Raw genomic sequence first — 21867 nt, 5'->3', positions numbered from 1 at the left:
ACCGTGGATTATGGGACTTGCAGTACCATTGCTCAATTCTTCATACCACTGCAACCCTCATCCAATTACCAATAAATACCAAACTTGGCACACTGAGTCTCCATGACGCATTCTACATCCAAGTGCAGTTTGAAGGAGGATGCACCATGGACGATGGGACTTCCAATACCTGCACTCCCTTCCTAAGACCATTACAACTGCCAACGATGATGGATCAGGACCACAATTTACACAGAGAGCCTGCATAACTCACTCTACATCCTGGTGCGGTTTGGAAGAATTTGACAATGGATGATGGGACTTGCAGTGACTTCACTCACTTCCTGAGACCACTGAGACCCTCGCCAATGACTCATCAAGACTAAACTTGGCACATGGAGCTTCAATGACCCACTCTACATCCTGGAGCAGTTTGGGGGACGACAGACCATGGATGATGGACTTCAAGCACCTCCACTACCCAAGACTGCTGCAAAACTCATCTAATGGCCAATCAAGACCAACGTTGGCACACAGAGCCCCCATGACCCACTCTACATCCTGCTGCAGTTTTGGAGAAGGGTGGACCATGGATGATGGAACTTCCAGTACCTTCACTCACATTCTGAGACCTCTGCAAACCTCATCCAATGACGGATCAAGACCAAACTTGGCACATAGACCTCTCATGACCCACTTTACGTCCTGGTGTTGTTTGGAAAACTTTGGAGATGGATGATGGGACTTGCAGTACCTTTGCTCACTTCCTGAGACCACTGAGACCCTCGCCAATGACTAATCAAGACTAAACTTGGCACATGGAGCTCCAATGACCCACACTACATCCTGCTGCAGTTTGGAGGAGGACAGACCATGGATGATGGGACTTCAAGTATCTCCACTCCCTTCCCAAGACTGCTGCAACCCTCTTCTAATGACCAATCAAGACCACACTTGGCACACAGAGCCCCCATGATCCACTCTACATCCTGCTGCAGTTTGAAAGGGGATGGACTTTGGATGATGGGACTTGCAATACCTTCACTCACTTACTGACACCACTGCCACCTCATCTAATGACTGATAAAGACCAAACTTGGCACACAGAGCCCCCATGACCCACTCTATATCCTGCTGCTGTTTGTAGGAGGATGGCCCATGGATGATGGGACTTCAAGTACCTTCACTCACTTCCTGAAAATAATGCAGCCGTTATCCAAAGACCAATAAAGACCAAACTTGGCATACAGAACCACCATTACCCACTTTCTCTAATAACCCGGGCAACGCCGGGTCCCCAAGCTAGTATAAAATAAAGTGAATCTACAAAGGTGTTAAAGAGAAGGCAGCAAAGCCTTTCCCTGCAATAAACCCTTTCCCTGCAATAAAGATAGCATGTGTCCACCACAAAAGGGGAGCTCCATGGCTCTCCACACACACACAGAGTTTGTGCTACACAAAGTTTCTGGAGTAGAACAACTACTTTTCAACTAAATCTGGCTACTAGTATTTAAAAAAATCTCCAAAATCAGCACAGTAAATAAAGAGCAACACTCAAAAAACAGGGGAATTCCAGACAGGAAACAATCAGGGCCAGCTGACACCTCCCAACAAAGGATTCCCCAGGCAGGAAGCAGCCAGGCTTTGAAGCTATGAGGCCATTCAATGTTAATCAAGGTGAACAATTGCAACATTCACACTTGCTTCCACCAGACAAGAGTTCTTTCTCCCACCCTGGTCATTCCAGAGAGATATAGTCCTCACTTGCCTAGATTCCAGCAGACTTCACAACCTCTGACTGCTGGAGAGTGAGAGAGAGGCTCTCGCACCCACATTCATACAAAGAAACAGTGCAAAGATCGAGAGAAGATAAAGGTTCCTATTCTCCCATGCAAACCAATGGTAGCAAAATAGCCTACTGGCAGAGCTCCCGCCTTGGAAACAAAAGCCTCCCCAGTTTGAATCCCGGTCAGGGACAAAAATGTCAAAAACAGGGGAGTTCACGGAGGGTTGCCAAGACACATGCCATTAACGAAGAAATTGGGAAATTTTTGATATTTCCGATCTTTTTTTTCCAGAAAATTTCAGAAATCATTTCAAAATCGAATTGCCAGTGCTCCCTATATCAGAAACGTGTTTTGAACCTTTTTTTTTTTGATCAAACAAGCCTAATCAGTAAATACCAAAGTCAGAAACATCCAGGCAACATTAGTTTCAATTTCTATGCTTTGCTGTGAAAGCTGGACAGTGAAGAAAGCTGATAGGAAGAAAACCATCTCATTTGAGGAGTTCTACAGATATCAAGGACTACAAAAAGGGCAAAAGAATGGATATTAGAGCATATCAAGTAGGAACATTCCTCAGAGGATGTCTAAATAAAGACTTTAGTAGTTAGCCCTATCTATCAGTACCTATCTATTGAATCTATATACCCCCCTCCCCCAAGACTGGATTTAAGATGTGACTCATTGGAAAAGTTAATAATACTTAATAAAATGGAAGCAGTAGTAACCTTGGGCATGCAACACTTTCTCAGGCTTAGAGGAAGACAAAATCAAATCCCCCCTGAACAAATCCTGCCATGAAAATACTGTGATAAGTTCACCTTAGAGTACTCATAATTCAGAAATAACTTGAAAGCTCACAACAACAATAACAATTAAAAAAGAGAAAGGCCACATTATAGGATATTCCATTTTTAATCCACAGTTTTGAGCTTGGAAGACTAAGCTGGGTAACGGATGCCCAGGTGTGCTTCTACACAGAACATTGAAGTACAGCTGATTCAGCAGCTCAGACGCCAGATCCGGTCCACTTGGCTGCCCAATTCAGACACCTTGAGCCACCTTGGAGGCTACAGGGAATCTCGACTGTTCAGCTGTGCTAAACAGAGTTCTATACCATTACACAGCCTCCCTATAGGAACACACCCCTCCCCATACACACACACTCAATGCTGTGGCTGTTGCCAGCTGAGATACCCCAACAACCTTCTGGTGATGTCAGCCAGAGCATCTACTCACTAAGGAGGTTGGAAGGGGTGGGAGCTCCCTGCCTTTTACCCTAAATGAGTGGGTGGTCTGGCTGATGGCACCCAGGCTACCTAGAAAAAGGTAGGTAAGGTGTCACCATTGGTGTAAGTCATAATAGGGGGTGGGGGATGGAATGACAGATGGCTGCCATCCCATATTTTTTGGAGCCTTTGCCCAGGAAACATAAAATGGCTGGTTCTGCTTAGGAACCAGCCCAGGTTTTTTGAATGCTCCTACATCGGGGGAGAACCTAATTCAGCATCAAGGTTTTCTCTTGACTTAAGCCACATCAAGGCAGCCTTCCTCTGAGTTAAGCCTAATGGCATTTAGCTGTAGCAGCACTGATCAGCCTTTTGAGAGCTTTTAATTAAGTAGAAATATTGGGAGAAATGATTTTTTTGTTACGTATGGCATGAAAAAACAATCAGTTTGAAGTTATAGATTTTAAATTGATTTTAATTTGAGTTGTCACTGGTTAAGTCCCAATTAACACCACCCTTTCCAAAGTGTTTAATTAATATTGCTGTTGCTTTGACTTCATTTACCAGCTCACATTATCTCCAGAGCAGCAAACAATTTTCTGAAGTGGAAATTGTTTACAAAAACCGAACTTGTATCTACATACCAAGTTACCACCATTCTTTATCCAGAAATCCAAAATCAGACATAGTCCAAAATCCAAAATAGTTCACATGGGTGGCTGAGAGAATGGCACCTTTGTTTTCTGATGCTTCGATGTACACACATTTTATTTTAGCACAACATTATTATAATATTAAGTATAAAATTACTGTAGGGGTATGTGCATAAGCTGTATTAGAAATTTAATTGAATTTCATTTTTAGTCTTGGGGTTCATCTCCAAGATATCTCATTATGTATGTATATACAAGTACAGGTATACCAAAATTCAAAAAATATGAAATTCAAAACTCCTGGATCCACGCAGTTGGGAAAAGGGATACTCAACCTATACCATACTCTCCAGCATGCAAACTGGGACTCATGTCTCCAAGAAACCCCATAGTCTGGTCACGATGCCAAAAGCCATTAATGGGGAAGAACCACATGAAAGTCAGAATAGGCTGCAGCAGCTTATGTTTACCTGCGCCTACTAAGAAAGGCAAAATTCTCTTCCACTTCTCCTCTCTTCACTGCTGATATGAGTACAAACTCATTTTTTGCCTGAACTTCTAAAGACCATCTCTGCAAAATCAAGATAGCTAGAGGGTAATAAAAGTATCACTGGGCTACTGAATATAGTCCTTTATAACAACTTCTTGGAAATGCTTGAGGAAGTGTGCTTTCACATTCATGCCCTGCCTGCTTGTGAACTTCAGGCAACCAGTTGGCAACTAAATGAACATAATGTTGGATTAGATTACCTTGTGATCTGATCAGCCTGGAACTTCCTATGTGCTTATCAGGCTTTACATTTTTTCAGTGGTTCCCAAACTTCGGTGCTTTGAACTTCAACTCCCAGAAGCCCTAGCCTATGTGGTTAACAATCAGGAGCGGGAAGCCAAAGTCCAAAACACCTGGAGGATCAAAGTTTGGGAACCACTACTATTATGTTGTCCTGAATTTAGTGAGTTTGGAAATATTTATTTGTTCAAACAGACGGATATATACATTGGATTCCAGACTTTTCAGATACTCACCTTTTTGCATTGATCTTACACTGGTTGTCTTTTTTGTCTTTTCCTTGGTAGAAAAAAAGTTAAGTTTCTTTTGTGCTACAAGGAAGAAAAAAGAATAGCTCTGGTAGAATTAATAACCAGCAGGATCTTTAATTACAGGACATGTGCAGCAGACGCCCGGAGATAGCTACAATTACCCATCTGACAAAAATAGTCATGTCGCACTTCAGACAGGCAAGCTACTGTTTCACCTCTCCATGCTCTGATTGGTCACCTCTAGGCAGCTGTCAGGACGTGTAAGTCACAGCATCGGTCTGTGTGTTGTGTAAAAAAGAGGAGAAGGGGCAAAGCTTGTCTAGTAAATGCTACCTCATTGATTCAGGAAAGACCTTCCCTGTGAAGCAATACCATGGAGAAGATACATGGAATTCATAATTTCATCTCCTCAATTACTGCCTGGGGCAGGGAGGAAGGGAAGCTACAAAACACAGCACAAGATTCACTTGCTGCTTGAATAATGTTGTTAATGGTACAAGACAGAAAACACAGCCCTTCTCTTTCAGGGAAAGACAAGCCTCTAAGAGAAGAGAAAGACCTTTGCCTCAGGATGCTTCCTTTCATTTCAGCCATTTCCACACATCAACCCTATTTGGCTGTTCCCCTTGCCTAAGCCTCATCCAGCATGCCTTTGCCCCGGCAGGAAGCTGTTCAAGCAAGCATGCCACCAAGACTGTTGCTTCACAAGTCCTGTGACCAAAAATCAGCTGCTACCAAAGTGCAAAAGCTTGATTTGTTCTGAACAAGCAGAACAGTTCAGCTGGAATCACCCTTGGCTTACACACCCCATAAACAGGATGTGTGGATTACGAGACTCTGGAGGCAGAAAGGAATGGGGTGGGTGGAATGAATCTGGAGTGGACACAAACACATTGCCAAAAAAGAAAAACTGCATCATCCAAAAAAACAAAAACAAAAAAGATGACAAAGTAAGACAGAGAGTTGCATAATATTAGTATAAGAAAAATTATTTGAAGGACATGCAGAAATAATGTCTACAATTTAGATAGAAACACATGACATCTCCCACCATATTCTAAGACTGACCAAGTGGCTCCTGTGCCTGCTTTGTTTTTTCTCCAGATACTAGCTGAAAATGGCCAATTTCAAGGTCCTAGCTCCCCCCCCCCCTTATAAAACTTTATCTTTGCACCAACTTGAACTGGTCAGTAATTGAGACAATGCAGGGCTGTGAAACTTGTGGTTATGGAATGAAAAGGAAATAATCTATTACCATTATTATTCCCAAGGCTTCCCCCCCCCCTCCCGCTTTCCAGTCTTCTGATATGGCAATTATTTATCTTTCTTTCTCTCTTCCTCTCTCCTAATGTTATGAACCAGTGCTTCCTAAGCTATCTGATATGGGGAACCAGCAATTATTTTGTATCTCAATGTGCCAAGGACCAACATTAAAACCATTAGCTACAACATCATTAGCTACAACTGTTTCTTCTTTTTCTCAAAACTTTCCCTGAACTAGCAGCAAATGGTTAGGGACAAGCACTTTTCTTGGGACCAGCCCTTTAAGCAGTGCAGTTACAAGTAACCATTAGCACGCTGCTCTTCTGCTCTAGCAATTTTTACTCACATATTCAGAATATTTAAAGAATGCTCTTTGAATACCAGGTAATGGGGTTTGGTCAGTGCACTTACGTGGTCAAGAAATTGAACAGTGGGATATTTTACATGAAAAGCTGTAAAAGGGAAGCCATATTTATTTACTTATTTACATTTTGTGAATTAATATACTGCTATTTAGTTTAAAGTCTCCAGGGTGGCATAACCATTAAGCAAATAACAATGCACCATAATTAAAACTGTAGTGCACAGAGTGACATGAGATATCAATACTATCCTGCAGATCAATAGAACAGCAATTGAAATACAGAGCACTCTGAAAGGGAAATCATTGCCTGAAAAAATGTGAACACTGAAAAAAGTGATTGTTTTACTCTCTGTATGCAAGTTTGGGCTGGTTCTTACCGTAAACTAGATTGGGTACCTGGTGTTACCTGGGTTATTTGAAAAGTCTTTTTTATTTTACAAAAAGCATACGTTTGTGGGTGAACTAAAACTGACATCATGCCAGGTTAACCCACAGATAATCCATCAGTAGTTAAAGTTTGTCATGTTGGGGAAGTTTGATCTAGATCAGGCATGAGCAAGCTTGGGCCTTCCAGGTGTCTTGGACTCCAACTTCCACAATTCCTAACAGCCGGTAGGTTTAGGGTGCAATTTTATATGTACCCTATCCAGGAAATCAATGAGGCCAATATTCGAGTAAATATGCATTGATGATATCTATTGATGTCAACAAAAACAGATTGGGGAATGGCTACTATGATTACTTCATCAACAAAACCAGCAACTAATCTAATCTGCCTTTGTGGACAGTTAAGTGGACAGTCTCACCATAGAACTTCAAGGTAAAAAGCATTCAAGTGTGGGTCACTTTTGTCACTGACTACATAGTGTCAACTCCTTCAGTCACCCCCGAGAGATCCTTACCTAGTGTTAATGTCAAAAATTCTTTGTGGTTTGTGGTTCTTTTGTCCAGTGTGCCAAGTTCAATGAAAAATACACAGAGAGGTGTCCAACTCTCTTTATTTTTGTCTACACAGAAAAGAGGTGCCAGGAAATATTTTCTAAAGTTACATAAAACTAGTGTAACAGCAGCAAAATTGTTAAAAGTTAATATATCTCTGCACATGTGTATCTGTGTTATATTTCATAATAATCAGTGGGAAGAGACAGTAACACACTAAATATCTTCCCTGGGCTTGATTTTAGCATAAAAATGAGCTTTGAATTACTTTAGTTCAAAATCTACCTTGATAATTGGGTACTTCCTCATTATTTGGATCTTCTTCCTTATCTCCTGCCTGGTACTAACTCCTGGCACATGTTTATATACTCCCTACAATCCAGAACAAAACTAATCTAAGGGGCCTGCTAAAGGGAAATATCTTGAGTACATTGCTATAGTCTTTTAAAGAGAACCTTAATTTCTTTTCTTATGAGATTCCCAGTTTCTATTCTATGAACCACAGCAATGTCATCTCTTATTCCTGCTGCCTCCCATTACTGTTTGGCATGTTCAGTTTGGCTTTTCAGAAAAAGGCTGTCAGACATGAGAGACCCTAGCAGCATAGCCTCATAATTTTCTGGAGCACTCAACATCACCACCACAGGAAAGTAGTGCCAAGGTAGATGTGGCAATATTTATACGTCTGATTTCTATGAATGGGTATGAAGATTTAGATATTGAATAATACTGAAAGGGGAAAAAACCCAACTCCTTTGAAATGAGATCCTGGAGGCAGGTTTTATAGACATTGTGAACTGCAGAAATACAAATGGCTGGTTCCAAAATAATTAAGTCCCGAACTTTCACCCAAACCCAAAATGGCTAAACTGAGGCTGACATACTTTTGGCATCTTATGAGATTATGTAGCTCACTGGAAAAGACAATAGTATTGAGCAAATTGAAAGTCGGTATGAAAAGTGGAGGGCTGCATTACAGAAGGATTAACTGAATCAAGAAAGCCACAGCTATGAGCTTGAAAGACTTGAGAAGGGCAGTTGATAACCTGGTCTTTTGGAGGGCCTCTCATTCATAGGGCCATCACTGATGACAACTAAGAAACAATATGAGGGTAGTCTAGTATCTGTCTGAAAGAGGTCTCATCTACACTACCATATAATGTTGTTTGAAACTGCATTATATGATCAGGGGGAGTGTAAGGCCGAACAGGGTATAGGGTTACAGCCTGTGTTAGACGGGGTTACACTCCCCCTGAAGACACAGGTTCGCAGCTTGGGAGTGATCCTGGACTCATCGCTGAGCCTGGAACCCCAGGTCTCAGCGGTGGCCAGGAGAGCTTTCGCACAATTAAAACTTGTGCGCCAGCCGCGCCCGTACCTTGAGAAGCCAGATCTGGCCACGGTGGTCCACGCTCTTGTCACATCCCGGCTGGATTACTGCAACGCACTCTACGTGGGGTTGCCTTTGAAGACTGCTCGGAAACTACAACTAGTCCAGCGAGAAGCAGCCAGATTGCTCACTGGAGCGACGTACAGGGAGCATACAACCCCCCTGTTGCGTCAGCTCCACTGGCTGCCGATCCAATTCCGAGCACAATTCAAAGTGCTGGTTTTGACCTACAAAACCCTATACGGTTCCGGCCCAGTGTATTTGTCTGAACGAATCTCCCTCTACGTCCCACCTCGAAGCTTAAGATCTTCTGGGGAGGCCCTGCTCTCGACCCCGCCACTGTCACAAGTGAGGCTGGCGGGGACGAGGAGCAGGGCCTTCTCAGTGGTGGCCCCCCACCTGTGGAACTCACTCCCCGGGGAGATTAGATCGTCATCTTCCATTTTGGCATTTAGGAAAAAACTGAAGACCTGGATCTGGGATCAAGCCTTTGGTCATTCTGACAGCTAACTGAAGGATCTGATGATAGACAAGGACAAATTGAATGGAATGGATATATGGACTCTGAACCCTGAGCATGAGACTGTTTTTATTATTTTATTATGTACTGATGTTTTAATTAATTGTTGAATTGTTTGTATTTGTATTGCTTGTGAATTGTTTTGGGCATCTAATTGTGCCCCCACTGTAAGCCGCCCTGAGTCCCCCCCGGGGTGAGAAGGGCGGGGTATAAGTAAAGGAAATAAATAATAATAAATAAATCAGTGTAGACTCATATAATGAATTTCAATGCAGTTAAATTGCATTGGGGTTTGATGGGGCTTGAGATGGGGCTTGAGATCCTACAACTACAAACGCAACTGTTTCCAACTAAAGTTGCTTCTTTTGTGCTCTTCTTGGCCAATAGCACAGTGCCTTTGTCTCTGAATTTAGTTTCATAGTAGCTAAAAGCATGCAAATAAGAAGGCTTACTCATCAGTCTGGAAACAGCCTAAGTCTAGGCTAGTGAAAAACAGTCATTGAGGTGAGTGGTGAAATTGAGTAGATCTTGAATAATCCTCACAGTGTGGCAGAATTATTTTTGTACTGGTGCTGTGCAATGTTTTTCCACACACTTCTCCCACACTGTAATTTAAAATAACATTTGCATTTACAAACACAAAACCTTTAAAACTACAAAATCATGGAATCATAGAATCATAGAGTTGGAAGAGATGTCATGAACCAGTTCAACCCCCTGCCAAGAAGCAGGAAAATCGCAGTCAAAGCATGCCCAACAGATAGCCAGCCATCCAGCCTCTGCTTAAAAGCCTCCAAAGAAGGAACCTCCACCACACCCCAGGGCAGAGTTCCACAGCTGAACAGCTGTTACAGTTAGGAAGTTCTTCCTAATGTTCAGGTGAAATCTGCTTTCCTGTAGTTTGAAGCTATTGTTCCGTACCCTAGTCTCCAGCGAAGTCCTCCCTATGACTTAACCTTGCATATTTATACATGGCTATCATGTCTCCTCTCCTGCAGACTAAACATTCTCAACTCTTTAAGCCACTCCTCATAGGGCTTGTTCAGTATATTGCTGTACCTCCAGTCAAAAAGGGAGTAATTACTTTACATCATATACTGTAAGTATTACTTGCATTACATCTACAACATTTAGTTGAAGTCCATGGTTTTGTTTTAAACAAGTGTAATGGTGTTTAATATACCCCAAAATACATTTTGCTAGACCAAAATTAGTTTTCGGTTAAAAAACATTTTAGATATTAAAATATGCAGTTTTCCATTTATATGTTTGGAAAAGGGCTGTTTAACTCTTTGCTCTTTACAATTCTAGCTTCAGTAAACATTCACAACCTAGACTTGTCAATTTCTTTTTTTGAAGTCACAATTATTTGCAACAAAAGAGGGATGACTAACACATGCCGAGCCAAATGTGTAGACACCAAAATACTGTATTTGTAAATATTGCTAGCGTGTGTCTGCATGAAACTCATAATTAGATTGCAATATAGAAACAGGCAAAAATGTGTGCTGTGAATTGACCGGTTGATCCAAAGTACCAGTCATTCCGTTTCTTATACAAAAGGAGACATCCTTTATCCCATTGATTTAGCATGACTGCATGGGTCAAAGTGTCACTGCATGGCAAGCCATCCTGGCAGGAGAAAGCATGGGGAGAACCATCCATTTACAACACTATGAAATTGTAGCTGTCAGAGGAAAGACAAGAGCTTTCAGGAAAAGATGGCAAACAATGCTCATCATGTTTTTTACAGCCCCTCTCTCTGATAGCATAACTTTTTTTTTTTTTTAAAAAAAAAAGAGTCTCTGTATCTCAGGATTTCATCTTTTTAAAGTCGGTTATTTGCCAGTGGCCTCATAACTCCTCAAATCAACAAAGCACTGATTAAGGAACCTAACATCCAAATAGAACATCTTATTCTTGTCACTCTTCTTTATGGAGACAGCAGAAATGACTGCAGAAATATAGCATCAGCAGAGGATCTGAAATGGTCAGATTTTTTTTTAAAAGTATTGCATGTACATTTAGGTTTTTGCTACTTAAGTGATGGAGAAAATAACATGCTATATGTTAAAGTAAAAAGGAAATTTGTTCCCTTGGGGGAGGGCTCAAAAGAACATTCAGCTCCAGGGGAATGTAGTGAGGATTATGTAGGGACTAGATAGACACTAGGCCTGTTTGATCAAGAAAAAATTTGTTTCTAAAATCGATTTGTAATTGGGGTGTTTTTTTGTTTCGATATTTAAAATATTTACAAAACTTTCCAAAAAATGTTTTGTTATTTACGAAATTTCGTAAATATTTACAAAACATTTTGTAAGTGTGAATGTTGCAGTAATGGTCACCTTGATTAGCATTGAATGGCTTTCATTTCTCCCACCCTGGACATTCCATAGATAAACTCCATTTGCCTAGTTTCCAACAGACCTCTGAGGATGCCTGCCATAGATGTGGGCAAAATGTCAGGAGAGAATGCTTCTGGAACATGGTCATACAGTACACTCATACAGCCCTGAAAACTCACACAACCGGCCTCCGTGCGCCATCCAATCGGCTCCGGCTCCTGCGCCCTCCTCCTCCTCCTCCTCCTCTCAGCTGTGTTGCAGGAAGTGCCAGGAGGAGGAGGAGGAGCAGGAGGGCGCAGGAGCCGGAGCCGATTGGATGGCGCGCGGAGGCCGGTTGTAAGGGTGAGCGCGCGCGCGCCATCCAATCGGCTCCGGCTCCTGTGCCCTCCTCCTCCTCCTCCTCCTCCTCCTCCTCCCAGCTGTGTTGCAGGAAGTGCCAGGAGGAGGAGGAGGAGGAGGAGGAGGGCGCAGGAGCCGGAGCCGATTGGATGGCGCGCGCGCGCTCACCCTTACAACCGGCCTCCGCGCGCCATCCAATCGGCTCCGGCTCCTGCGCCCTCCTCCTCCTCCTCCTCCTCCTCCTCCCAGCTGTGTTGCAGGAAGTGCCAGGAGGAGGAGGAGGAGCAGGAGGGCGCAGGAGCCGGAGCCGATTGGATGGCGCGCGGAGGCCGGTTGTAAGGGTGAGCGCGCGCGGGCCGGGCGCCCAACAGGCAGGGGCGGTGCACTGCTGGGGTGCTTGGGAGCGCCGGATTGGCTCCCAGGCACCAGCAGCACTCAGCAGCCTCCATCCCATTAACGACACGAGCTGAAGCTCGTAAAATATATGGGGCTGCTGTTTCGATATTTTTAAACCCTTCCGGGTTTGAAAATGTGTTTTGAAATCACGTCGGATGTGGTAAAAATAACGAATTAATAACGAAATAACGAATTAACGAACGAAACCGCACAGGCCTAATAGACACAGCACTGGAGCTGGTACTGTAGCCCATGGCTCTCTGCCATCTGATTTTGTTACATGCAGGAACTTTGGCAACTGCTGAGCTAAGCACACAACAGGAAGGAAGCTGGTGTTTACAAAGAGGTGAAGCAACATACCCCAGGGGGAGCTTTTGCCTTTTATGCCTTCTCTAGCCTGCCCTGCATCTATCTATGCTCTGAGCTGTGTATGTTCCTCCCGTTGTCTGACTTTCCCCAGCAAAAAAGTAGCACAGAGATGCCACTGGTGTATATGTATCCATATACCAAAGGCAAATCCCTAGTGGCAACTAAACACACACACACTTCACAGCCTTATTTAAACCCACAGCTCATGAACCAAGGTGCATGAGATTAAACTCCTGTATTTATTTGAAATTCAGAAAGCAAAATCCACTGAGACATCTGCAAACACGAGAGTTGTGGACAAGGAGTGTGGAGGGCATGAGGTCTTTTGAGAGAGGAAGTGACTTTATAACAACAACAACAAAAATCCTCTGCATACATATACACACAAAGCTCCAGGCTATAAGCTGAAAAAGAAAGATTTATGTTTTCCTCCCTTGTGACCATAACTTACTTCCTTTCCCTTCCCTTCCTGCTGATAAAGCTTCTATAATACCTTGGGAGGAAAGGAGATGCAAAAAGTGCATACACTGCTAAAGACAGACTCCTGTAAGGACTTGGTGGGAGAAAACAGAGGACATTTGCTGAGAAATATTTAGATGTTGAATACTTTTCCTGCTTCTTATCCCTTCCAACCAACTGTAGAACGTTAATGACTATTTCAGATTATCACTGAGGCCACATCTCCCAGAGCAAACTTCAAAATGATAAGTCCACCATCACATCATCCTATTAGTGTTCTAAGAAGATAGGAGGCTGACTGAGCTGGCTTTAGAAAAAAATGTACAAAAAATGGCAATAAAGAAAACTAACATGATGATCTTCACAAATTGTCTGGTTTGCTGTGCAGTAGATGGCTTGGGAATACTGAATAAAGAGACTGGCATTGTTGGGAGACTAAATAGCAAAACTGAACATCCTAGGCAATCTTGCGATAGTACATCCCTTTCAGATAGGAGACCCAAAATAAAGGCTGCATAACTTCCATACAGTCACATGATAGGTGCTGACACCTATGAGAAAAGTAAATTATACTGACCTGAGCTTTACCAACCAAATGATAGGAAGGAGTCTGTCTGGGGCCCTAGAGCATTGCTAACATTTTGAAAAGGCAGCACCATTGAGTTTAGTTTTTCAAAACAAGAATCATTTTATATTGGACTGGAGTCTCTATCATCTTATGTTATCATGACCAGCAGTCAAAAATGGTCTGAGTTACGGACTGATATCTAGGAATATAGATCTTAAAAAACCACAATTTAGAGAAAACAATTGATTGACTCAATATGATCCAGCTTTGTATTTTGCTATCTATAGCATATGTAAATAGTATGCAGGCATGGGTTTTTTGTTTTGCTTTTTTTTTTTTTTTTTTGAAATACTATAGTTAGGTTGATACTGGAGCTGAGAAGGATTTACATTTTGAACAATACTCATTACAGTCATCAGATAATTTACAATGACCTGATTTTTGAGGATTGGCTGCAGGCCCGTAGCCAGGATTTCGTTTTGGGGGGGGGGGGGCTAAAGATTTTTCAGGGGTGTTTCGCGGGGTTGAGTTTTGGGGGGGGGGGGCTGAGTCTGAGTGAAAGAGGGTCTAGCCTAGCAAACCTTTTGTACTGTTACCCCAATACCCCCATGCATATGGGATATATTGAGTATGGTGATCAGATCATGATATGAATAAACATAACAGTTTAAATAATGCACCAGTAAGGCCTTTTTGCAAACCACCATGAGAATTTCGGCGGGGGGGGGGGGGGGGGCTGAAGCCCCTCAAGCCCCCCCCCCCCCCCCCCCCCCCCCCCCCCGGCTACATGCCTGCTTGGCTGGATTCAAATTATAAGAAAAGAGAAGTTCTAAACTTTAGGGAGAACTTCCTGATAGTAAGTGTGTGCAATAGTGAAATAGGCTACTTTGGAATGTCTCCTTCTTTGGAGATTTTAAACAGAATCTAGACAGCCATCTGTTGGGAGCACTGTGATTGTGTATTCCTGCATGGCAGAGGTTGGATTCAATGGTATTTGTAATGTATTCTAATTATGATTCTATGATTTATAGAAAAAATGGGTTGTTTCTGTTTTTAAGAAACAGATGTAGATATTAGAGAAACAAAAAGTCAAAGAAATAAATATGTCTAATTCCTCAGTAGAGCTCACTACTTCCCTCTCTGAGGTTTGAAAGAGAAGGTACATAGTGTGTGATCTCATCCAAGGCTACACTGCTACCGTTTGAGGGCTTTCCAGGTAGACACCTTTTAATAGAGCCAAAATAAATTAACTCGGACCAAATATATGTTAAATATGGGATTCATCATTAGTAGTTTATGACATCATGCATTATCACTCTCAAGACACTCCACATTAACGACCAAAAAGTCTTCAGGAGGCAGCTGCTGATAACAAACTGAAACAGAGTTTACTGGGGAATCAGACACTCCAGAAATGAGAGTGAGGAAAGAGAGGTGGCAGCAGTGGAAATTGCATTACAACGTTAAGGCTGCACAGAAATATTAAACTGACAACATTTTACTGCAGAATTGTTCATTTTAATTCACTGGATCCCTGTGGTGAAACATATGTTGGAGAACAAATTATGTGAAAATTTGGCTGCTGTAGGGATTACAATACTCAACGCAGTCTGGCTTTTCTGAAAGCCCACGTACCTTCATCCAAAAAACAGGCAGCTGACCCAATGGACATGTGGTCTCCACTGAGTATATATTCAATGACAGTAATTACTGAGGTTTCTTAGAGTAACTTCATTAAGAAGGATTTCTATTTTGCTGTCTGTTGGCTTGATATGGCAGATGTTTCATTAGCAGGGTCTGTTGAGTTCCTGGTTGCAAATCAATCATTCCACAAATCCTTCCTTTTTCTCTTTGGGTAACATATATCTACTACTGAATTTGAAAAATGAGTCATTTGTTAAATAGTAGAGTGCAGCCCATTAGAAATAAATATAATAATTTTACTGCTCTAGAGCAATGGGCCATTGTGCAAGTATTATCAATTTACTGTAAACAAAGATAACAGCTATCAATTTATTATAAATAAATATAATAAATATATTGTGTGAGGGAAATGACATTAAACAATTCTACTGTCTTGTCTATTTGCTATTTTTAATAGCTATATTTTAACTGATTTTAATTTGGAGTCAATTTAATGATTTTTGAGGTCATTAAACTGACCCCAAATAATATGTATGTTGTTTAGGTTTTCTTAAAATTATTGTAAGCAAACTTTAGTGTCAGATTGGCAGAAAGGACGGATAATGCTGGTGCTGCTGCCACTTCAATCTGTTTAAAAGATGTTTTGCTGATTCTGAGACTTTCCGTAGTGACAAGACACCTGCCTTGTTTAGAAAATACTCATGCAGGCTGGTTAAGAGCTGCAGCAATAATATCTTATTGTGTGGCCTACATGAGATATTGCAACTGTGCTGTGCCCATCCTGTGGTAGGCCAATGTTTCTTTCTCCCACTGACATGTTTGAAAAGTCCAAGGTCTAAGTGGTAAGCATATGGATAATGCAGTGTGCCATTGTGTTTTAAGTCTTGTACTACAACTCTGGAGACAATGGTTCTAATCCTCATTCTGACATAGAAATCCATTGGGTGTCCCTGGGTAAATCACACACTCTCAACTTCTGAAAACTGCACAATAGGATCACCTTAGAATCAACAGAAGTTGGAAATTACTTGAAGGCGCACAATAAGACTTACTCTACATTATGAATTTAAAAAAAACTTTGATTCAGATTGGACATTCCATCTTTTTGCTATGCAACGGACACAGAAAGCCACTAGAATCTAATTTCATTTCCATAGACCCTAAGAACATAGGATGAAGTTCAAAAACATTTCCCTTTTCTCTGTCTTAGCACCTAGATGTGCCTCCTGAAAATGTGGTGCTTTGAGGGTGACTCTCCTATTGTGCACATTTAGGTGTGCCTTTGACCTGCATGCACAGGTTCTGCACACTTCCACTCAGTAATTTAAAGGAGATTTATTGCAAGGCCCAGAGTCTCCCAACCAGTGGGCATTCCAGGTTCTAGAAGCTGTAGTCCATAAAAAGACACAAAAGCCAATGAAGAAGGGACTGTTCAAAGTTCTGCTTGTAAGATCCAAGCCATCACACATATAGCACCATTTGCTTATACATACATGGCTAATCTGTACAAAGGCTGTCAGTGGCATATTAAAGTGTTTTCTATGCTCTTAGGCCCCTATATCCCATATTACAGTGGCTCTCAACCTGTGGATCCCCAGGTGTTTTGGCCTACAACTCCCAGAAATCCCAGCCAGTTTACCAGTTGTTAGGATTTCTGGGAGTTGAGGGCCAAAACACTTGGGGACCCACAGGTTGAGAACCACTGCCATATTATCTTCTTATCCCAGAATGTCTGGCAGTAGAGACTCGTATAATCCAGTTTAAATCAGATGATCTGGGATCAGATTCTGGAATATAGGGTGGTGTAGAAGGAGCCTTAGTCAAATGCAGACATGGCAAATAAGATGGGGCTACAATAATTAAAACAGTCAGAGGAAGAGGGAAGGGGAAATGAGAAATTATTATTTTGGTTTCTGCATTTTTGTAAAAGTAATTACAGTACATTTTAAAAATCTTTCCAAGCAAAATTAGAAACATTATATACTTTTATGTGGAGTTCTTTTGAAACTGCTCATCATTACACAGTATAGGCCATTTATGTATACCTTATGTTTTCAGCAGCCTACCATGTAACTATTTGGATTGGAAGTGTGCTTAAAATAAAATGAGGAGAAGAAAGACACACGTGTTTGCCTCTTTCTCCTCATTTGTGCCCAGAAAACCTGTTCTCAAAATTTACCAATTATCTAAGAACTGATTTCTCCAATTTTCTAAGAACTCTTTTATGTCAAACATTTGGAACAAAGGCTGTTGGTTAATGGAACAGCTGTCCACTTTGTACAAGATCCATGACACAGTGAATGAGCAATGCTCAATTTATCCTTTGCTACATTTCTGACTTACTGTACTTCCTTTTCTGCTTGTTTTCCTCCCTGTTCATTTTAGATTGTAAGGCCCTTGGGGCATTTTTTCTTAGGAAGGTTTGAAAATGCAGCTATATATTTATTGCACCATGCTAAATGAACACATGATAAATATGACTGTGCCATTATTAATTCTGTTGTAATATTACCAAATGTGTTCTCACCAAATTTCAGGCTTTCCCATATTCACAATATGATCTCTAGCTTGGAATCCACTTTGGTAACACTGTTGGAAACTTATACTAACTTCTCAGTTCTCAAAGAATTCATAAACTTTACAGTAGAAAGTTTGTTGCTTCTTTTTCATATTCACCTATCCTAGTTCTCCCCACTCTAACATCTATCATAGTATAACTTTTCACTGAAAAATATGCAACTACGGAAACAGGAAATATGCTCCCTCCCCATTCCATTCTCATAGGCCTGCTTTGCAAAGGTTGTGAAAACAAAAATGCATTGTGGCTAAATATAGGCTGACAGTTTACGGCTTGGTTCTCATGTTACACAGAGATAGTTCCCTGTCTGTATATGAGTGAAGTAGTAAAATGTCCCATGAGAGAAGCAGAGAGTGTGTGTAAGAGGCAAAACTAGCAAACAGTTATCTGAAAGTCAGTAAAAAATGAATAAACAAAAGAAATGCAATTAATTCATTCTAGTTTCAGCTACATTTTCTCTGTAACAGATTCAAAACTTTTTTACCTAGAGTTAAAATCGATGAAAATGACTGTTGTCTTTGGATCCTTGCTTTAACTTCTACACACATGCTTTCATTCTTTTTGCTTAAACCCTCCCACACTGCTAAATGTAGGAAAGAAAGGAAGCAAAGTTTGAAGAACAGCCTTTAGAAAGGAGATCTCTGCATACAAAGTTTCTTTTAAAATAGTTCTTTTAAACAAATTAACATTAACCTTAAGGGTTGTACAGTTGCCGTTACAGTACTACCGTGGGAGGGGGAATTGATAATGAGTACTCACGCGGAGCAGATGTTGAACTGTTATAGGAATTCATTCTTTATGCATTCAGAAAAGTGCCCCCCTCCCTTTTTGTACAGTCTTGCTTTCCTAGCCGCAGTCCAAAGTTGGGTGAAGCAGAACAGCTGGAAGGGCTGGGGAGAAACCAGGAGAAAGCCGCTCTTGTTCGGATGTCTCTTCTCTGGTTCTTGACCATTTACCACTGGAAAAGGAAACAGCCCATGTGTCATTCCGTTTGGCCTCTCCAACTCATATGAGGAGGGGAGGGGCTCCAGTTTTTAGATAAGCACTAACTGTTTTTTACTTTTCTTTTTCCTGTTCCCAGCCAGCGAGGACCTTTCCACATTCAGCAAGCAATAAGTTGAAGCAAATACAGCCTTACTCCAAATTAAAAGCTAAATGCATCTTGTACAGCAACATAAAACATAACATAAAACACAACATAAACAACAGTGAACTTTAAGGTGGAAGGGATGCTGGTTTTATCAAATCAAGGGGAGGAATTAAAATGGACTATTATTTTGCTGCTTTATTGCAGCAGGATTTCTTTATAGAGACACAGGGGAAAATGTCCTTGTCTTTTGTTTTGTTTTTATTAAGGGTTTTTTTATGTCAGAAGTGACTTGAGAAACTGCAAGTCATTTCTGGTGTGAGAGAATTGACCATCTGCAACAACATTGCCCAGTGGACTCCTGGATGTTTTTGATGTTTTATTATTCTTGTGGGAGCCTTCTCTCATGTCCTTGCATGGGGAACTGGAGATGACAGTGAGCTCATCCAGCTCTCCTTGGATTTGAACCTCTGATCTGTTGGTCTTCAGTCTTGCCAGCACAAGGGTTTAACACATTGTGCCACTGGGGCCTCTGCATTGAGAGGGTAAAAAGTATTACAAAGGGCTCTTAGAATCTGCTGGGGCTTGGTCCAGGGTCCACCCATGGATCCTAAAATCTATGGATGCTCAAATCCTACTATATACAATTGTGTCGTAAAATGGCAAAATGGTAAAAATGGATTTTTAAGAAAACATTTTCAAGCTGTGGATGCCAGAATCTGTGGATTCAGTAGGCTGGCTGTATATGTCCCCATTCCACTTTTGCCTCTGATGTAGCAGGTTTTATAGGTGTTTGTAAGAGAGAGTGCAGAAAAATCTTGTGTGCATTGCTGCAGTTTAGAGGCTCACTTTCAAACTGAAGTAATGCTGGTTCCAAATTCTCCTGTGCTATGAAATCAGAAAGGGAAGTCTGTGATCTACTTAACCTTATGTAAAATGTGTGTGTCACTTCTGACACACACCCAGAGGGGGCCCTAGGTAATTTTCAATGGTAAGCAAACAGTATTTTGACACCCCCCCCCCCAAACCAATCACTGATATATATTTTCTGTTTGTCGTGGGAGTTTTGTGTGCCATATTTGGTTCAGTTCCATCATTGGTAGAGTTCAGAATGCTCTTTGATTGTAGGTGAACTGTACATCCCAGTAACTACAACTCGCATATGTCAAGGTCTATTTTCCCCCAAGAGTGTCTCAAGAGCGCCCCTGGGCAAAATCAACTATACTGCAAATGCTTACTTTGCGTAATGGTTGAGCTGCCCCTGCACACACCTTATGTAAAATATATATCTGGTTCTTTGGCTATTTTGAAATACTATTTATTTTGCACCCACTAACAATTCTGTGCATGTGGGACAATTTTATCCTTTAAAATACATTCTCATTCCAATGGAGCCAGAAAATACATTAGAAATCACTCAGTGCATTTTATCTGCATGGATGAGGTTTAATATACTATTGACTACAGCCTTGTTTACCTAGTTTAACATTTGTTTGCCTCTGTTGTCTACCGGTCATTCAAGCTGATGGTAGTATTTGTTCTGCATCCTGTCTCTTTGGAGCCTAATTTTCTGTTCATTATATTATGGTATTCCTTGTGGAATTTGGCTTAGATGATGATGATGATGATGATGATGACGACGACGATGATTATTATATTTATACCCTGCTTTATCTCACCAAAGGGGGCTCAAAACAGCTTGACATAAAAGCATTGGTATCCAATTGAAAATATACAATATACAAATATTAAAACAGAATGATACAGAAAAAGTATTTTAAAATTCAGTTAAAATTCATCAAACATGTTCAAAGTTAAAAATTATAGCATCTCCTGACTAGATCTTAAACATCTTCATCTTTAAATGCCTGTTTGAATAAAAAGGTTTGGAAGAACATTGGAAGAACAGGAGGCCATTCTGATTTCCCTTGCCAGGGAGTTCCAGAGTCAATGGGCAAAGAAGGAAGGCTCACTCTTTTGTTCCCACCAACTGAGCTTGAGATGGAGGTGGGACTGAATGAAGGGCCTCTCCTGAACATCTCAGGGCTTGGGCAGGTTCATACAAGGGGATGCGGTCAGCCAGATAGTCTTGGTCTCAACCATTTAGGGCTTTAAAGATCATAACCAGCACTTTGAACTGTCCACTGGCAGCCAGTGGAGCTACTGCAATTGGGGGGGGGGGGGGGGGTTGTCCGCTCCCTGTAGCCAGCCTCAGTTAGCAACCTGGCTGCATCTCTTTCGACCAGTTGAAGTTTCTGAGAACTCTTCAAAGGCAGCCCCACATAAAGTGCATTACAGTAATCCAGATGGGATGTAACTAAGGCATGTACCACCATGGCCAGATCTGGTTTCTCAAGGAACAGGCACAGTTGGAGCACAAGTTTTAATTGTGAAAAGGCCCTCCTGGCCAGTGCAAATGTCTGGGCCTCCAGGTTCAGCACTGAGACAAGGAGGACCCCCAAACTGTGGACCTATGTCTTCAAGGGGAGTGTGACCCCATCCAACACAGGCTGTATCCTTATTCCCTTCTGACTGACCAGGAGCACCTCTGTCTTGCATAATCTGCATATAGGTGGCACCCAACTCTAAAACTCCAGATGACTTCTCCCAGCGGTTTCATGTATATGTTGAACAGCATGGGGGACGAAATGGAATCCTGAGGAACCCCACAGGTCAATGGCCAGGGGTTTGAACAGGAGTCCTCCAGCACCACCTTCTGGGTAGGGTGCCCCAGGAAGAACCGAAGCCACTGTAAAACAATGCCTCCCAGTACCATCACTGTGAGATAACCCAGAAGGATACTGTGGTCAATGGTATTGAAAGCTACTGAGAGATTCAGGAGAACCAACAGGGACACACTCTCCCTGTCTAGTTCTCTGCATAGGTCATCCCCAAGGTGACAAAAGCTGTCTCTCTTCCA

At 41.7% G+C, this 21867-nt stretch overlaps 1 protein-coding gene across 1 annotated transcript in view; it reads right to left on the bottom strand.

Annotated features, from left to right (window-relative positions):
- Positions 1–18863, bottom strand: part of GYPC (glycophorin C (Gerbich blood group)) — a 44740-nt gene extending 25877 nt beyond the window's left edge. Inside the window, exon 1 of the mRNA XM_060774149.2 lies at positions 18620–18863. Within this exon, the coding sequence (XP_060630132.1) occupies positions 18620–18653 (34 nt within the window). The 5' untranslated portion in view covers positions 18654–18863. The remainder of the gene's footprint in view (positions 1–18619) is intronic.
- Between the last annotated feature and the right edge of the window lie 3004 nt (positions 18864–21867).

Source organism: Anolis sagrei, chromosome 1 (genome assembly GCF_037176765.1).
Source record: "Anolis sagrei isolate rAnoSag1 chromosome 1, rAnoSag1.mat, whole genome shotgun sequence".
Classification (NCBI taxonomy): Eukaryota; Metazoa; Chordata; class Lepidosauria; order Squamata; family Dactyloidae; genus Anolis; species Anolis sagrei.
This window is presented reverse-complemented; position numbering and strand designations above follow the sequence as displayed.